Source organism: Cheilinus undulatus, linkage group 20, assembly GCF_018320785.1.
Source record: "Cheilinus undulatus linkage group 20, ASM1832078v1, whole genome shotgun sequence".
Lineage (NCBI taxonomy): Eukaryota > Metazoa > Chordata > Actinopteri > Labriformes > Labridae > Cheilinus > Cheilinus undulatus.
Window position 1 is genome coordinate 16,256,532 of NC_054884.1, and position 19,703 is coordinate 16,276,234.

Consider the following 19,703-nt stretch of genomic DNA (forward strand, 5'->3'; position numbering starts at 1 on the left):
CAAGGGGGAGAGCATAATCTTTTAAACACAGATGTATATCATTAATACACAACTGGTAAAACAAGCTCTGCTGAGTGAGGAAAGACAAAGAAAATGAAGGAAACATCTCCGTCAGACACTCCTGATGCCTCATCATCTACCTTTTGCCTTGTTCTTCATCCCTCTCATCGCAAGCAATAAAGAGGACAGTGGGATAAAGTAAAAACACTCAGAAAATCTTTAAAGAGGTGCTCTTTTGAAAGCAAAAATCTACTGACGTTTATCTTCAAAACTACAGTAGCCTCTAGGGCGCAGGTGGCTGAGTGGTTAGGCACGCCCCATGTACGCGGACGACCCGGGCTCGAATCTGGCCTGAGGCCCTTTACCGCATGTCTCTCCCCCGCTTTTGTCCCTGTTTCCAACTCTATCCACTGTCTTCCTCCGTCAAATAAAGGCACAAAAATGCCCAAAAAAACCCTTAAAAAACCCCACAAAACTACAGTAGCCTCAGTGGCAACATGTTATCCACAGGTACAATGTCTAGTTTTGTTTGTCCAGGCCACCCTTTCCAAAATGCTTGTGTGCAGTTAGGCCATGGTGTAAGTGCACATACTTCCAAAATTTTTTACTCTGCTTTGCTGTGAAAAACAAATTTGGTGTTTTCTCGAGATCTAAATTTGTTAATCTACTTATTTTGGGATAACAAAGCTGTTTTCCTCTTGTTAATATGTTCATTTTTCAGGAAACCTGGTGGAAAATCAAATCTTACATGTTATCACAGGAAGCCGGGTAAAATGATTTAATGTATGCATGTCTGATGTGCTTTTTAAACATGTTTTTTTGTGTGTATTTGTTCTGTCTTTTGTTCCATCTAAGGTCCAAATAGCAACATCTGTGACTAAATGAATTAAATTGGTTGAAAATGTTCAGGATTTTGGGTTCGATTTCTTGTTAAGGAGGCTGTGGTGGATCCTGAGGCTAGACCAGTTCAGGTTGAGTATAAGAAAACCCAGTAATCTAATCTACAGTAACAATCAACCCCTAGGATGGATTCAGCAAGAGTCTCCACTGTAAACCAACACTGAAATAAAGGATTGAGGGTGTACAGTTTCAGGGCTGATGCAGATCATGGTGCATTAGTGCAGAGAGTGCTTCGTATTGATCTGTACTTTGGGATTTACTGTTGGAAAAAGTCCTATGTAATAGATACCCCAGATTCAGCTTGGATGGATTTTCCTCATTGATCTAAATGGTCTGAGAAGATCAAAAATGTAAATTGAGTGCTTATGTAATTTGATTTGTTTTGCAAGAAGCATGAGTAAACAAGAGCAAAAGTGCACATGAAGGGCTAAAACTTTAGAAGTTAAAGCAGATTCTTTCCAGATTTTATCACTCTGACAGGTTGATGAGGATGTTTTTACATAATTAAAAAAATCTTTCTATTACTTTTAGTTTTAGTCATTTGGAGGCCCCAGGCAAAGACCAATATGGGGCTCCTCCTACGTCAACTAAAAGCAATCATTGTGAGAGAGCAAAATATTTTGAAGCATCTGCCTTTAGTGAACAAAGCCAGAAAACTATAGAACATACTAATGCCCAACAGTTTTAGATATCAGTAAATTGAAGGATCAGGATTAACACCTGATTTGCCAGTGCAACAGCTTTACATCAAATTGTTCTTTACAAGTTAAAAAAGAAAAATATCTTGTTGTATTCTTAACAAAAATTAGTAGCTGTAACGAGATGTAATTCATTCTCAACTTTTCAAAATACTACAATCAATGTATGTTAAAGAGAGAAATACAGAAAAGTAAGAAAAATATGCCAAAATTAAATAACTCCTCTACCCATTGCATTTGAGTTTAGAAATAGAAAAGTTGGCACAATAAACTCTGATGAAATCTATAAATGTTTTCTTTTGTTAGATCAAATGTAACAACTGTCTAATCAAGAGTACTACTCACAGTGCCTATAAAAGTATTCTCCCTCTTGGATGTTTCACCCTTTTATGTATTTAAAGAAAATACCGAAAAACCCTCTTTAATGTCAAAGTGAATAAAAGATTCCTACAAAGTAATGTCAACAGAGGCCCAGCCAATTGATGCTAGTAGTCTCACAGTTAGTGAAATGGAGATCACCTGAGTACACTGAATGTGTCTCAAGTGATTGCAGTGTAAAGACACCTGTGTCAGGAAGGTCCAGTCACTGGTTAATCAGTATCTCTGGCTACCATTACACCATGAAGACAAAAGAACACTCTAAGCAACTCAGAGAAAAGCTTATTGAAAAATATAAATCAGGGGATGGATACAAAAAAAATTCCAATGTACTGACTTTTCCTCGGGCTCAATGACACATGTCTTTACACATGTGTAAATCTGCCTAGATCAACCCGTCCTCACAAACTGAGTGACCATGCAAGACAGAGACTAGTGAAAGAGGCCACCAAGACACCTATGACTACTCTAAAGGAGTTACCAGCTTCAGCAGCTGAGATGGGAGAGACTCTGCATACAACAACTGTTCAAATCCACTGTTGAGCAAAACGTATATTTATAAAAAGACATGGGAGACTCCATAGTCAAGTGGAAGAAAGTTCTTCGGCCCAGTGAGACCAAAATGGTGCTTTTTGGCCATCAGACTAAAATCAATAAAAGGGTAAAACATTGAAGGGGTTGAATGCCTTTTTAAAGGCCCTATAAATTAATGTAGTTGGCCATCACTGCCCTTTAACATATAATGTAAACCATTCCAGGTAACTGTAAAATTAACATATTGCCTGCTCTTATTTTCAGTACAGGAATGTCATTTCAATGTTCCAGGAGTGAATTCCTGACAGTCCAATGAAATCTGCATTCAGTTAGATTTCAACACTGATTAAAATAATTTTCTGTGCAAGGATTCAATAGACTAAAACAAAAACGTTACAAGAACTTAACCACAACGCCATTTTTGTATATGTGCTCAGGGGTAATGCACATATGCTGTGTGAGGAAATAAGGCAAGCCTTGTACAGCTTGCAGCCAGAGGGTGCTACACGTCAGTTTTTCTTTCTAGAATCCGGAAAGATGAATTCACTCACAGCAAATGTAAAATTATATACATATAAATGTGTTTACAGATGACAAAATTTTTCAAATACATCAATGTTTTAATACCATTGTGACTTTATTACTTTATGTTTGTGTTGTCTCTGTTTGGAAAAAATGCTGTCTGTTCTTATGTGATGTAAGGGACAGATGGCATGATAACAGAGAAAATGACCAAAGTGACAGATGTATAAATGAAAAAGAACAAGCGTTTTGAAATCGATTTGTATTTTGCTTTTTTCCTGTTGTTTTGTTTCTCTAAGCCTGTTTCAGTTTCACCTTTTCATGCTTCATACATCATGACACATTTCTCATCTTTAACACACTGTCCTTCATTTCTGAGCATCATTTTTTTTATCAAGTGTTTAAAAATATACCTGAATTTTCCTTTCAGACCAGACTGAGTAGCATCAAGAAACCCTGAGATTTATGACATTAGTGAGATTAAGTTTGTTTGGGTGATGAACTTTGGATTTGAAAGGAGAAAAAAAATTCTTCTAAAAATACACCGTCTTGCATGGGTTTAGTAACAAAGTCTGCTTTTTACTGTCTCTGAAGAAACTATCCTGATACAGGAACCTTCAGACAACAGGAATCAAACACTCAGACAGTTAATTGTTCCATTGACTCAGGCACAGCTCAAGCAATATCAGTCCATCATCCTTGAGCCGACCTACAGCCCTGCAGCGCTGACAGCTGCTCCTGCTCTCTGTCCTTGTGCTTGCACCAGGTTTGCCTGTGAAATGTTGCTCTGGACTTCTGCTGGAGGGTTTGATTTGTCAGACCGTCCCACCTCCTCTTCCTTCTCCAGACCCACCAGCCTGCTGCTGACTTCCCACAGCCTCTGAGCCATCTCGTCATCCAGAGCCTGCGGCGCTGGCTCCTTTTCTGTCATCACATCATAGTACCTCCCCGTCACCCCCTCCATGTCCTCGGACACAGCCAGGTAGACGCTGGGCTGAGCCCCCAGCTCTGGGCTCTTCACCAACAGGGAGAAAAAGGGACCTGGAAGGAGAGACGACAGATTTTCATGGATGAGAATAAAAGCATTTTTAATTGGATTGTGTCACGTACCAGTCCACACTATTAGTAGATTCATGTTTTGTTTGTTTGTTAATAATGATAAGAAACCCTTGAGTGACCTGGCATTAGTTACATCAGTTCTTATCCAGATATGGCACGTGATGCCAATTTTATTAAATCCTTCATTGACTTTAAATGATCTCAATTACAAACAGTGTTCTCCCCACAGAGCGGGATTTTTATTACCCATGAGTGTATGTAATTAAAAAACACTCACTGCAGAACGAAAAATAAAACTAGAATCATTACTAAAAAGCTGTTTCAGCACCAACATCAATCCCAGTATCAAACAATAATTTGACAGTACATGGCTTTGGTTTTAAATGTACTGTAAAATATGAATAAAACAGAATGCAACTTTAAGTAAATCTCATAAACCCTAATTTTAGTCATAATAGGACATAAACTGGAACATTTTACCATTTCATGCATAATGTGTGCTTATTTTGAATTTAGTGGCTGCAACACATCTACAAAATTAGGAATGGGGCAACAAAAGGCTGGAAAAGTAAGTGGTTCCATTGAAGCTGAACAAGCATTTTGCAACCAATTAGTTTAATTGGCAACAGGTCAGTAGCATAACAGGGTATAAAAGGAGCATTCTAGTGAGGTGGAGTCTCTCAGAGGTTAAGATGGGCAAAGGTTCATCAATCTGCACAGAACTGTGGCGACAAATTTTTGAACAATTTCAGAAAAATGTTCATCAAGACTTTGAATATCCCACCATCTACAGCACATAATATCGTCATAAAATTTAAAGAAATCTGGAGAAGTCTGTGTGGGACAAAGTCAAGTGGGTCAATATTGGATGCTTGTGATTTTCAGGCCCTCAGGTGGCACTGCATTACAAACAGGCATGATTCTGCACTGGAAATCACTTCATGGGCTCAGGGACACTTCCAGAAATACTTACTGTCAACACAGTTTGCCATGTCATCCCTAAATGAAAGTTAAAACTGTATCATGCAAAGAAGAAGCCATATGTTAATATGAGCCAGAAATGCGTCCGTCTTCTCTGGGCCAAAATGGACTGAGGCAAAATGGAAAACTGTTCTGTGGTCATATGATTCAAAATGTGAGACTGTTTCTGGAAACACCATGGATGCCATGTTCTGCAGACTATAAGTATTGTTCAAAAGCCTGCATTTCTCATGGTATGGGGTTGCATTAGTGCCTATGGAAAGGCACTGTCAACACTGAAAAGCGCATTGAGGTTAAAGAGGGGACGCTACATAATAGTAAACATGGCCCTGTCCCTACTTTCTTGAGATGCATTTCTGCCATCAAATTCAAAATGAGTCAACATTTTTAATGAAATTGTAAAATATCTCAGTTTAAACATCTGACATGTTTATGTTCTACTGTGTATAAAATATGAGCTTATGAAATCAAATCATTTCGTTCTGTTTTTATTAACAACTTTTTTAGAATTGGGGTTTAATTCATAATGGAAGTAGCAGAGAGCGAGAAGCGTATTCTAGCAGGCAAACCTTCCTCTCCCTTTGCTACCTCACATCACACCATTAAGCCCCACCCAACTTAGAACATACCAGACATGCAGTCTCTTTAGACTGTCTGTAACATCTGAGACTTATAACAGGCCCACAAGTGAGAAGACCCTCAGACAATCCATAGACATCCAAAAAAAAATGTGAAAATGTGGCAACAAGTGTGTGCTGTGAAGCTGTCATACTCTCAGCACCACTGAGGCGAGGAGAGGAAGTGAGAGAGCGAGTGAGAGAAAGAGAGGCACATGTCACGTAGAAGCTTAATGATACTAGTTTGTGCAGCGATGCTGGGATGCCGAGTGTCAAGCTGTTTGAGATTTTTACAAATGTTATAAAGGAAAGGAACAAAGTAATCTGAGCACACCGGTGCTGCTTTGTTATGCATTATACCCAAACACTGCTGAGGAACATGGAATAACTGATTTAAATTGTATAATCATGTAGCTGTCTGTGGGTCAGCATTGATGGTAAAATCTGCTCTTCTTTGGCTCAGAGTTTCATGATCTGTACTCCATAAAGCCGGCCTGTGTTTGTAAACACAGGGCGGTTATTATTTGCTGGATGGGGCACTTAAAATGTGGGGGATGAGCGTATACCCACTTCTCCAGAACACACTACACCACTGATGATGTGGAACAGTGTTTTTCATTATGGGGCTCTGGACCTCCTGGGGATGGGGATGCTAGAGAGGAGGGTTGCAAAAACATTTAAGGAAAAGGGTGGGAAATGGAATATGCAGCTAATAAAAATATGCCTCATTCACCAAAATCTTCTTTAGATTCTTAATAAATATTTTTATAAGAAAAACATCCAATTTATGATTGGACAAGCCAGACAAACCACCTCTTTCACTTGTAGCAAATATCAGTAATGTCCAAAATAAAATAAGCTATGAAAATAATCACAATCTAGACTTAATCTTCGGTACTTTTTAAGTGGATGTAGTGCTGATCTTTCAGATGTTGTTAATGATAACTGTCTGTTTGAATGCATGACCTATGCTTCTCTTCTAGAAGAAGAGGAGACACATTTCATGTATGGACTGAATAAAAGAGAGAATATTCTTATTAAAATTGTCTGCTGATACTATTACTGTTGTTTTTTTAAGATAAAAATGATTAAAGAAAATGATATTTAATGAATGAATGACTAACAGGTTTATTGATTGTTCATTAACAGGGAAACACATTAAGATGTAAACTTTTTAGATATTATTATTAGAATCTTAACACATTGAGAGGGCATAAATGGGAGAGTTTTCTGCCAAACTAGGGGCCCATGGAGTGCAGCAAAGAAACAAATATACTTTTTACTCATTTGTGTAGTAAATAGACTTTTTAAAAATGTAAATCCCTTTCGTTGAAAAAAAAAAAAAAGAATTAAAATGGGTTAAAAAATAGCTAGAATGGGTTAATAATGGCAAAAAGGTGGAAAAAGTGGTGAAACTGGATTTTAAAAGTAGCAGAAATGGGTCAGAAGTGGCAACAATTACATAAAAATGGAAAAAAATATCAATGGCAAAAATGGGTTAAAGAGGAAAAAATTGGCATAAATAGTGGTAAAAGGGAATTAAAAAAGTGGCTGAAATTGCTCTAAATTGGCAAAAATGTGTGGAAATTTGGTGAAATGGGATGAAAAATTCTTATAAACTGGCATAAAAGTATTAACTGAGAAAAAGAAAATAGGTGGATATTGGTAGAAATTGGTTAAACTTGCAAAAATTGGCATATCAGATAGTGAAATGTGGGTAAAATGGGAAAAAAACTGGTGTAAAAAGTGGTGGGAAGGGTTTAAAATGGACAAAAGTAAGTGTTTAATGGTAAAAATGTGTTAAAATTGGTGTAAAGTGGCAACAATGTAATTTAAAAAATAATCGGTTTTTTTAGGGAATCTGGGGACCCTCTCTCAGTGTCTCGCGACCCCCAATAGGGTCCTGAGAACCACTGCTCTACAGAGGCTAAAATCATAAGGGGACACTTGCAACACTTGGGAACTCCTACTTGAGATAAAATTGCATTGAGCTTGTTGTGATTTTTGTATCAATTTCAGTGGGAGTATTATGTGCATGGAGATGTGCTGTGAGAAAAAGAGATGAACATGACTCACAGAGGACATACTTCTTAAATCTGTGATTGTAATATTGATATCTTAGCATTTTGCTAAAAATATCAGTGCTTCAGTACCGTTTTCAAAATTACCAATAGAGATGGTTTTATATTGTTACTTTTACAATCAGAAAGGATCTAATGACTTACCTATAAGAGTCACTAAGGCAAATTTAAATCACATAGTAGAGGCTAAGGGTTGGAAAAACTAATATGATTTTCAACATTTTAGTAAAATAGTTTAAATTTAGGCATTGCATTATTTAGGACAGAAATATGGTGAGCTGCTGCTTCTCCTTATTTAAGGGTAAGAATGGAGTATTTAATTTTAGCCTACACTAATCTTAGCTCATACATTAGGTAATCATTCATTGATTTCTCTAAATTCAGAATAACTTTGTCAGGATACTCACTGAGCACCGAGCTGGAGAACTGTGATTGGTGCAGACCCGTGTGCCTCCCCAGCTCCGTGGCAACAACGCCTGGGTGTACAGCGTTCACTGTGACTCCTGTGCCTGTTACACATACACACAATAGTTCAAAAATACATCTCCAATGGACAATTACGAACGAGAACATAGGGCGTATTCCCTCCCACACATGCCCACATATTCAGCAGCCAGAAGACTTGCCTTGTAATCGCTTGGCGAGCTCCCTTGTGAACAGAACGTTGGCAAGCTTGCTCTGACAGTACGCCTGCTTGGTATCAAACTTTTTCTTCTCCCAGTTCAAGTCCTCCAAGTCAATCTTCCCAACGATGTGGGCGAGCGAGGCCAGGTTGATCACTCTGCTGGGGGCGGACTCTTTCAACTTATCCAGTAGAAGGCTGGTCAACAAAAAGTGGCCTGGAGGAGAGACAGAGAGAGTCAGGTGGTGATGGAGTTCAGGGGACTTTATTCACATGTTAAGACATTTACAATGTTTTTTTGTCTGAGAGGCAAAGAGAGTTTTTTTTTACCTAAGTGGTTCACTCCAAACTGCATGTCAAAGCCATCTTCTGTTTTCCACGCTGGACATCTCATGACCCCTGCGTTGTTTATCAGAATATCCACATGCTTCTCCTCTACAAGACAGTGAAGATGACTTAAAAACGTTTTTTTTCTGTGTGCTTTGTTTTTTAGAGTGAGCGTTCAGCTGGAAAAGTACCTCCTACCTTGTTTGATCTTTTCTGCAAACTCTCGTATGGACTTCATAGATGCCAGGTCAAGTTTGCACGCATAAACGTGAGGATTCAGCGTATTCCCTCGAATTTCCTTTGCAGCTGCCTCGCACTTCTCCATGTCCCGACATCCCATAATGATCCGGCCCCCTGATGATGAAGAAAAGGGAAGTGTCATAGAAATGCTTCCTGAGTGTCTCTATAACCATGATCAGAATAACTTCTAACATCCTCTGCACCTCTTCGTGCCAGCTCTTGTGCAGTTTCTTTGCCGATGCCCGTGTTGGCCCCAGTTATGACCACAGTCTTCCCAGTAATAGTAGCTTTAGTAGGACATCGTCCTCCAGTTACATGGTTCCTGTAGGAAGAATCAAAACAAGGTTATTTGCATTTTTTTTGCACCTTAGTTTGTGGTACCTCTGATATCAGAAATAAAAACAGGCATCAATCTACAACAAAAACATGTCTCAGATCTGCTCCTTAGTTTTTCTTCATCATTTCCCCCCAAACATGTAGTTTGTGAAACCTCAGTCAGGCACTGTTGGATGAGAAGTCCTGGCTTACAATCTCTGTTCAAGTTCATCCCAGAGGTGTTTGATGGGGTTTAGGTCAGGTTGGTGTGCGTTACACAACTCCTTCTGACACTTGGCATTTGGCATTGGTGATGTGAGGCTTAGATGCAGCTGCTCAGCCACAGAACCCATTCCATGGACCTCCCGCCGCATGGTTTTTGTGCTTACACTAATGCCAGTAGAAGTTCAGAACTCTTCACATCAGCAGAGTGTTGGCGACTTTGACACAACATGAGCCTTAGCAGTCTTTGACCCCGCTCTGTGATTTTACATGGTCTCCCACTTCACGGCTGAGTTGCTGCTGTTCCTAAACGCTGCCACTTTCTGATAATATCATTTAGTTAACAGTGGAATATCTACCAGGGATGAAATTTTACAAACCGTCTGACTGAAAAGCTTACATCCATCACAGTATCACGCTTGAAGTCACTGAGCTTTTGAAAACGACCCACTTTGTATCACAAATGTTTGCAAATGGAGACTGCATGGCTAGTTGCTTGATTTAATACGCCTGTGGCAACATGTCTGATTGAAACACCTGAATTCAATAATCAACAAATACTTTTGTCGACGTGGTGTATCTTGTATTATGTTGTCCATGTATGACTGCTTGTTGTTAGTCTAACACTCTAACTGCTGCTGCCCATGTTGGCCAGAGTGCTCTAGAAATAGAGTTTTAAATCCTCAGTAAAGTTTTTCCTGGTGAATAAAGGTTGAATGAATAAAATAAATAAAACAACTGATTGCTTTGCCATTACAGCCCTGACTATATTGGAGGATTTTTAATTTAGTGCTGCTTTTCCATAGAAATTATACATTTATGCATGTGGATAAAGAAGACCATCCAACACATGCATGCAACAGTGATGAGTAAAGGCTGTCATGGACCTCGGAGATTCATTATACACAGTGCCTAAGGCATGCAGACTCTGAGACGAGACATGCATGTACAAAACATCACCATAGTCCAGTACAGACATAAAAATGGCAGCAACTAGTCCCCTTCTGGACTCAAAAGAAAGGCAGGATCCTGATCCTAATACATTTTGGAGTTAAGAGTATGATCCAGTGTTACAACCACCAAGTCTTGAGAAAAGGTATCATAACGTAAGTGTTATAATCAATCTCAGAATAATAAAGTTGTGTAGGGGCTCTACAGAGTGCTAAATTTAATACTTGGAGCAAAGGGAGTCAAAATCTTGATATGACACCTTTGCATTTAGTTTTGTGTTTATATTACACATACTACAAGCATTTATGGAGAGGTAATGATACAGTCACCTCACAACATGGTACAATCCTGTGCAGTATGGTATGATACAGTAAGATACAGACAGTAAATACTGGAGTCACATACAATTTAATCAGTTTGTATGATTTCTTAATGTGTACAAAAATATATAAAATTTAAGTTAATTTATAAATAGATATACTTTTATTTAAGTTTTCTATAGCTGCTGTTGCTTATTCAATCCTTCAGTCGTTGTCAATTTAATCCAGCACATTAGTGTTGTTTATTATATTGCATTTTCAAAGTACATTGACAAACAATAATATGCCAGGACTACAGTATTACAATGGTGAAGCTACAGCAAAATGTTGAAGACCTCTCAAACAGGTCTCTAAATAAAAGAATTTTTATTTGCTAATAACAGCCACAGTATCATGTGTTTTTTGATAGGCCTAAAGTTGATCAAATATTTAAGAGTGAAGTTAAAACCCAGATTTGTACCAGTAAGGTGCAGCAACACATTTGGGTTTTACTATCCAGTTACATCATGACACACTGGCCTTACATCACACTACTTACTTCAGTAAAACAGCGCTTCCAATCACTGTTCCGAAAACAGACACCGGTAAAATATATTTACTCATTATTCCTGAAGAATAGCGGCTACGCTGTGTAGCTTTTAAAAAAATAACGTCAAAGCAGTGTCTACAGCTGGTTTGACAGCACTGCAAGGTTACGCGCGCATTGTTATGGCGTCATTGACTGTTAGCAACCAACCACGGGGAGCGAAGCTCGCACGGCATTTTGGGAATTGTAGTCCTAAAAGAAATTAAAGCCAAACGAGGAAAATGAGAGACTTATCAGTTTGTTTCTTGTGAGGAACATTCGTGAGTAAGGAAATAAGAATTCTTGTTAAAAAGAAAAGATCATCTAAAGTGGTAAAACATTCAAACTGATAAAGAAGAGACGTTGTCTGAGCCTGGCCTTTCAAGAAAATATCATCAGTAAAACTAATAACAGTAAATAACAGTAAAATGTAAATTTATTGTGAATGATTATGAATATAATATTATCAGTGGTTTTAAATAATAACTTTATTTGAAGAGGCCAAGTTAAAATAAGGTTTGAAAACAGTTTCCATTAAACTAACACACAGTAAAACAGTAGTAAAAGGACATAAACACACTAAAAGGACACAACTTATAAAAGATATGAGATAAATCTAATGCAGACATGTACAGGAGAATCAGACTACAGCTTACAAAACTAATGCCTGTTTTATTTGCCTGACTATTACTGTTCACGATCTTAGAAATACATGTTGTTTGAAGGATTATAATATAATCTCAAGAGAATAAAGCTCCCAACAGACATTTTAGTAGGTTATGAAACAGGCCAAAGTCAATTCTGATTACTCTTTTTGAACTACTAAACCAAAACAGACAAATTTAATGATTTTTTAAATTATTGCAATAAGGTGCCTATATACATCAACATCAATTTTTGCTCTGGCAGCACACATTTTCAAAACAAAAACAATGTAGTGATGTAATGAGACTTATGATACCAGTTTTACCAACAACACTGGGGATGAAGAAACTTCTCTGACTCAGCATTTGAGTTTATAATTTTCAGGTCTTAATTTGTCGCTAGATTTATAGATTTTTTTAAATATTGTTTTCTATTTTCTTGGTTGTATTTCCTCAAATAGCCTTAAAGAAAATATTCAGCCCTGAGAGCTACTTTAAAATGACCTTGCAGATGCTACAAAGGTGTGAAGTCAACTTTTGTATAGCAACAATAAGCACTCGTAAACTGAGGTTGTAGGTACTATAGTTCTTTAACTGCAGTCTCTGACGCAGGTCCTGACAGCAGGGTCAGTTCTGGGATATAAAGGTGGTCGTCTAGAAGGGTTAAAGCTTTCAGAGGAAATACAGCTACATAGTAGACAACATAACAGAGGCTACTTTACATTCCTTTTGGATGAAAAACTCGATTACAAACACTTAGTAGGATTGTCACAAACATCTTTTATGACTCACTATGAGCACAGTTGTTGAGACCTACAATTTTTAATCTCACAACAGTCCATAAGTGATGTATCAGTCTACAAACTTAAAGACAACCCTCTCAACTTAGGGCCCCATACCCTTCACCGCAGTCTGTTGTACATCCAGGACACAAAGTAGTAAACTCTGCATGAAGATAAATATGAGAACACTTTGAAAACAAGGTCGCCTCCCCCTTGCAACAAGATCTGAAAACTTTAGGTGACACATAAAAAGTAAAAACTAGGACGTGAACATGGTGTCTGAGGAGGAGCAGAAGGGGGGTGGAGGTGCAGACCTGCTCTATTTGTTCACAGCTCAGAGGTGTGCATGTGTCCCCCTGGTGTTTTTGACCCTTGGTGCCCTCTGCTGTCAGCCTGCAGAGCTCCACCTTCACTATGATTAATGAAAACTCTGCTCCTGTGTTAAACTAGAGGAAAAACAACCTCACTGACTGTTTGAGACAACTGAATGTGTCATGAGGTGATGAGGATGCAGCTATGTAATATTTGACTAACACAAGCCATGTTGTTGGAGACGGTGGCAAAGAAACAAAAATAATAAGGACTGCTCAGTGGTTGCAGAGCTGTCATCTCACATCAAGAAGGTGCTGGGCTCAAATCCCCACTCAGGCAGGGCCTTTCTGGATGGGATTTGCATGTTCTCCCTGTGCATGCATAGGCTCTCTCCAGGTACTACAGCCTCTCCTACAGTCAAAAGACATGCTGGTTTGGTCACTTGGTCGCTCTTTGAAAACCTCCTCTAGGAGTAAATGTGAGTCTATGTTTATGTGTGTGCCCACCTCAACCCAAAATGAGATAAGCAGTATAGATCAGCCATTCCCAAATTCAAGTATGTCAGGGCATAATCTGGAACCTGAAATCCTCTAAGGGTCTTCATATGACCACAAAATAAAACTCAAAGGAAGAACCTCCACATACTTCTTTTATGAACAGATTTTTTAAGATATATATTTTGGCTTTGTCTGCTTTTATTGATAGAAGAGGACAGGGGTTGAATCAGAATTAGGTATTAAGAGTGGGGAGAGGCAGGTAGGAAAAGGGGTCACAGGCTAGACTTGAACCTGGGCCACCCACATACATGGAGCACAACCTAACCACAGGGCCACCTGAGCACCCTATAAACAGAGAATTTAAATGTGAACACTTACTTTTCAGGGGCATTAATGTTACTAGGAGAGGGTTTGTGGAATCACAAAGTACAATTAAGGAACCATCACAGGGGGAAAGATCCCCAGCACCTGCAGCCACATGCGGATGTGTCCGTAGTTAAGACACTTAACCCCAATTTGATCCCATTTTTACAACAGTGGCACAGTGTGAACAGGAGTGTGTATGCGTATGAACGGGGTTAGCTAATAGAGTGGCTGCTATGTAGAGTGATGCCCAATCTATCACAATAATACACATTATTGTGATAGAATAGAGCTCAAAGTGCTTGCCCACTTTTTAGGCACCTCTTGTAACAAAAGTAAAATTCGCCAGAATCCCCCACTGACATTTTGCAAAATCCTTATTACAGTTTTATTGCATGAACCCCGCTAACCAGCTACTACATCTATTAAAACTACTACTTTTACTTTTGTTAACCAGGCACTCATTACTGTTAAAAACAAGGGATTCAGTGCAAAAATGGCGTACGAAAAAGGCAAAGGTACAAGACTGTTTACATATTTCATTACAAGGATGAAGGAACTACATATCCCACAATGCTTTTGACAGGTGAACCAAGCTAACAGCTACTACCACTGTTAACCAGCCACTCATGACTATTAAACGCTTGATTTAGTGCAAAAACGACGTTCGAACAAGGCAAAAATGTAAGACTGTTAAGATATTTCATCATGAGGATGAAGGAACTAAATAACACACGATCCATTGAGATTAATTTTACTCCTCTTTAATGACAGCTTTTCAAGCTTTCAAACCTTACCTTTATTTTTCACATTTATCTTTATCCTAGTGTTTACATTTAAAACTATAATGTTGTAATGTATTGTTGTTTGAGTATTTATCATGTTATACTTCATGTCATCATCAACAGTCCACAGTCTGGTCATGGCTGCACAAGACATTTCAATGTTGACCAGAGATCATCAGTCAGAGATATCGCTGTGGCACTCTAGGATTGTGGGAATTGTAGTATTTTTTGTCAGAGATCATGAATAAATCATGTTTTTCTTTAAAAGAGGTTGATATCTTCCAAACTTTTGTCTTCTACAGCAGTGGTTCTCAACATTGGGGTTGGGACACCATTGGGGGTCATGAGACACTGAAAGGGGGTCCTTTAAGAAACTAAGAATATTTTCCAAATCACGCCGTAGCCACTTCACACCAATTTTGCCAGATGTAACATGTTTTTGCCATTTAAACCCATTTTTGTCCATTTTAAACTATTTTTTATCACATTTTTTCTGCCTGTTTTTGACACATCTGAACCAATTCTTGACACTTTATGCTTTATGTTATCTCTGATGATCCATCATTTTCCCATTTTAACCACATTTTATTATTTGATATGCCTCTTTTTACCAGCTTAACCCATTTCTACCAATCTTTGCTTATTTTCCTGCCCCAGTTAACTTTATTTGCCAGTTAATATCAAGTTTTCATCCCATTTCACCTTTTTTTTTTACAATTTACAGCAATTTCAACCACTTTTGAATCCCCCTTTACCATTATTTATGCCATTTTTGCCATTTTTCTTTCTTTTTACCACTTCTACCTTATTTTTGCAACTTCTAACCCATTTCTTCTACTTTTAAAACCCATTCTCACCACCTTTCCCACCTTTATTTGCCATTATTAACCCATTTTAGCATTTTTTAAACCTATGTTAATTCTGTTTTAACAAAAGGGATTTGTATATTTAAGAAGGCTATTTACTTCATAATTGAATAAAGAAGAGATTTGTTCCTTTACTAAGAGTGGGTTTTGCTAATGTTAAATATAAAATAAGGATATCACAGCTAAACTTGGTAACGGACCATGGTTTTGCAAACCTCCATTGACCCCCAGTTTGACTGGGCCCCAGAAAGCTCCCCCCTTTATCCCCCCTTATGGGCAGCCATGTCTGCATGTGACTATTTTGATTGTGCATTGCTGATAAATTACTTTCAGGTACAGTGGGGGTCCCGGTCCCTGGCACCTTTATTTTGGGGTCCCAGGCTGAAAAGGTTGAGAACCTCTGTTCTACAGGAACATATACCATCATTTAAAAATTATTATTATTTTTTAATATATTTCTGACAAATTGGCTAATATTGAAATCTGCTATAAAGAAAGTGAATGGGAATTTTACTTCTGTTGAGAGAGAGAGAGAGAGAGAGAGAGAGAGAAAGAGAGAGGAATGACGTGGGGTAAAGGAGCCAAAGGCCAGATTTGAGGCCCAGGTTCAAGCACAACAACCTTTTTACATGATGAGCACAGACAAAACTGCCAGGCTATGCCACCCCACAAAGAGTTCAACCTATTTGTGATAGTTTTATCAGAACTGAACACATTTTTTTATTAAAAGAAGAGGAAAAAAATGCACTGAAAACTTTTGTTGGTGCAAAAGATACATATGCTCTTCTCCCAACAAGGTTTGGCTTCAGTTTGATGCTCACACTGGGCTCTGATAGTGAACAATGGCAATGGCTGCCTTTTGAGACTGCATTATGTCGTTTTCTTCTCTCCTACCACTTAATACAAGCTGTATCACACTTTAGTGATCCCATGGAATATATTCCCCAAATATACATTCCTCTTTCTAAAAATAACATTTCAGTCAATTTCCGTGATTTCTGTGTTAAAAAGTAGATTCCGTTTTAATTGGCCATTTCTGCAATTCCATTAACACAGAAACCATAGGGCCATAGGAGAAGAAGAAGCGGACAGAGAAGGTGAGGCTAAGTTAGGCTAAGTTGTGGTAAAAGAGGAAAAGGAGGCTAAGAGAAAAGCAGCTAAGCTGCGAGGGTGCTTGTAGTTAACTATATATACGCCTTAACACACAACAGTGATAAAACAGTAGTGATTAGTAGTGGAAAGTGAAAAAATACACTGAAGCTCAACCGATCGACAAGGAAAACACAACGGAGCAACCACACAAACAGGAAGTGACACAGTACATTCACCATAGGTCAGTACGTAAGTTGTATTGGTGGATGGGGTCATAGGGGGAGCAAACTGAAGCCAAAACAGCAGTTTAATTTTGAATTTTATAGACAGTCTGGACATATTAAGGATTTTTTCATGGTTCCAGTTTCGAACAAGTATACCCAAGAAGTCTTCTGAGAGGTATGAATGACAATTGGAGCAATGGGGAGGTTTGCAAACCCAGACATCCATACATACATACAGATGGACAGCTTTAAAATTTTAGTAGTAAGATGTTTTGCTGCTCTGATTGGCTCATAAATGTGACAGAAAAAAACATTATCCAATCATCCTCAGAGATTCCTTTTAAGGTTCTACCCTTCCCAAAACCTGTCCTGTTGTATGTGAAATACAGCCTATGCCAGGGATAAGGAATATGTGTTGCTGTGGTCCCTTCAGATGACGAATTGTACAACATGAGAGCTTTTTTTCTTACATTTTTAAACTAAAAAGAGTCAATAGTGAGTGGAACTTGCTGCCATTAAAATTGAGCAGTGAGATTCTTTGTCACCGTACTGAAAGATAAGACACACCTAGCTGTTCACAGAAGGCCAAAATTGACCTAAAAGTTCCTCAAAGTTATTATAGTTTTGGAAAGCTTCTTTTTCTGCTTGAGGAAATAGAAACATGTAAAAACTAAACACTTGTATTTGGGAAGAAGAGCAGTGATCTGGTGAGCAGATCTTGGGTTTAATGAGGAAGAAAACCTTAAACAACACTACTGACATGAAGTTCTGTCATCATTAGACTTCTGTACTTTCATAACGCATCCATGTTATACTGGTGTCTCAGTGTGTGATTTCCCATTGTGTTATGACGTGTGGAGACACTGGAAGCTCAGCATGGAGACACACAGTAGGAGCTCCACAAACACTGAGATACTCACACACAAAGTCTGTTCTGCACTGCTGACAGTTATGTTACATTCATCATTCAGATATTCACATGCACTCAGAACAAGTCTATACACAGAAGTGAAAAAGTATTTGCCCCCTTTCTGATTCCTGAGTTTTTTGCATATTTATCACACTTAAATGTTTTGGATCATCAAACCAATTTTGATATCTCACAAAGACACCCCAAGTAAATACAAAATGCAATTTCTAAATGATGGTTTTATCTATTAAGGGGGAAAAAAATCCAAACCTATCTGGCCCTATGTGAAAAAGTAATTGTCCCTGAACCTAATAACTGGTTGTGCCACCCTTGGCAGCAATAACTGAAATCAAGCGTTTATGATAACTGGTGATGAGTCTTTCTCATCACTTTGGAGGAATTTTGTCCCACTCTCCTTCACAGAATTGTTTTAACTCAGCCATATTGGAGGGTTTTCCAGCACTAACTGCCCATTTAAGATCACACCACAGCATCTCAATTGGATTTAAGTCTTAGCTTGGCCTCTTCAAAACCTTAATTTTTTTTTTTTTTTGAGCCATTCAAAGGTGGACTTGCTGCTGTATTTTGGGTCGTTGTCTTGCTGCATAACCCAAGAGCGCTTGAGCTTGAGGGCATGAACTGATGGCTGGACATTGGCCTTCAGGATTTTCTGGTAGACAGCAGAATTCATTGTTCCATCAATCACAGCAAGTGGTCCAGATCCTGAAGCAGCAAAGCAGCCCCAGACCACCACACTGCCACCACCATATTTAACTGTTTGTATGATGTTCTTTTCATCAAATTCTATTATTTTTACACCAAATGTAACGGGCCACACACATTCAAAAAGTTCGACTTTTGTCTTGTCAGTCCACAAAATATTTCTTCAAAAGTCTTGGGGATCATCAAGAAGTTTCTTGGCAAATGTGAGACGAGCCTTTGTGTTCATTTTTGTCTTTCGTGGTTTTGGCCTTGGAACTCTCCCATGGAGACCATTTTTGCCCAGTGTCTCTCTTATGGTTGAGTCATGAACTCTGACCTAAACTGAGGCCACTGAGGCCAGTGAGGCCTGCAGGTCTTTGGTTGATGTTCTCGGTTCTCTTGTGACCTCCTGGATGAGTCATCGTTGCACTCTTGGAGTAATTTTGTTTCGCCAACCACTCCTGGGAAGGTTCACCACTGTTCCCAGTTTTTATCCATTTGTGGATAATGGCTCTGACCAGTGGCCAGTGAAATTGAATTCAGCTTTCCAATAACTGTGGTTAATCACAGTTAACTCCTGATTTAACAAGGGGGCGGGGGGCAATTACTTTTTCACATAGGGCCAGAGAGGTTTGGATTTTTTTTCCCTTAATGAATAAAGTCATAAACTGCATTTTGTATTTACTTGGGTTGTCTTTGTGAGATATTAAAATTGGTTTGATGATCCAAAACATTTAAGTGTGATAAATATGCAAAAAACTCAGGAATCAGAAAGGGGGCAAATACTTTTTCACGGCATTGTATACTCTGCTAGCCTGACTAAACTGGACATTTAAAATGCATGTAAACATATTAGTCTGGCTGAAATCATACCATGTCAAATTCCTCAAAGTTGGACTAAGAATGTATTCGAGCCAGACGGACTCAGCAGGGGGGGAAAGTTCAGACTTTTTCCACAGGTGAAACCAAAACCAGCACTAAAAAGCTCTCAGCAGGTGCTTTACAAGCATCTTTATGCATAGACGATCTTCAAGTCGACTCATCTCACCAAACATGAATTCATCATCCCATTTGATGATCAGTGGTCTTCGGCTGATGATGCATTTAAGGTCCCTCTGCTATGTCATGCTGCTTTCTCAGTCCAATCTGCTCTTGTTGGCACCCTCGTTTGGCACGGGGCCTGTTGTTTAACAT

At 38.6% G+C, this 19,703-nt stretch overlaps 1 protein-coding gene across 1 annotated transcript; it reads right to left on the reverse strand.

Moving 5' to 3' along the window:
- Positions 1-3,022: 3,022 nt before the first annotated feature.
- LOC121528291 (retinol dehydrogenase 13-like) lies at positions 3,023-11,458 on the reverse strand. The gene is made up of 7 exons (XM_041815656.1): positions 11,306-11,458; positions 9,163-9,281; positions 8,918-9,073; positions 8,723-8,827; positions 8,397-8,609; positions 8,178-8,279; positions 3,023-4,073 (listed from the first exon to the last, which is right to left on the reverse strand). Exons 1-7 carry the CDS (start codon positions 11,368-11,370, stop codon positions 3,742-3,744), a joined length of 1,092 nt encoding a protein of 363 aa, XP_041671590.1. The 5' UTR covers positions 11,371-11,458; the 3' UTR covers positions 3,023-3,741.
- Positions 11,459-19,703: the final 8,245 nt, after the last annotated feature.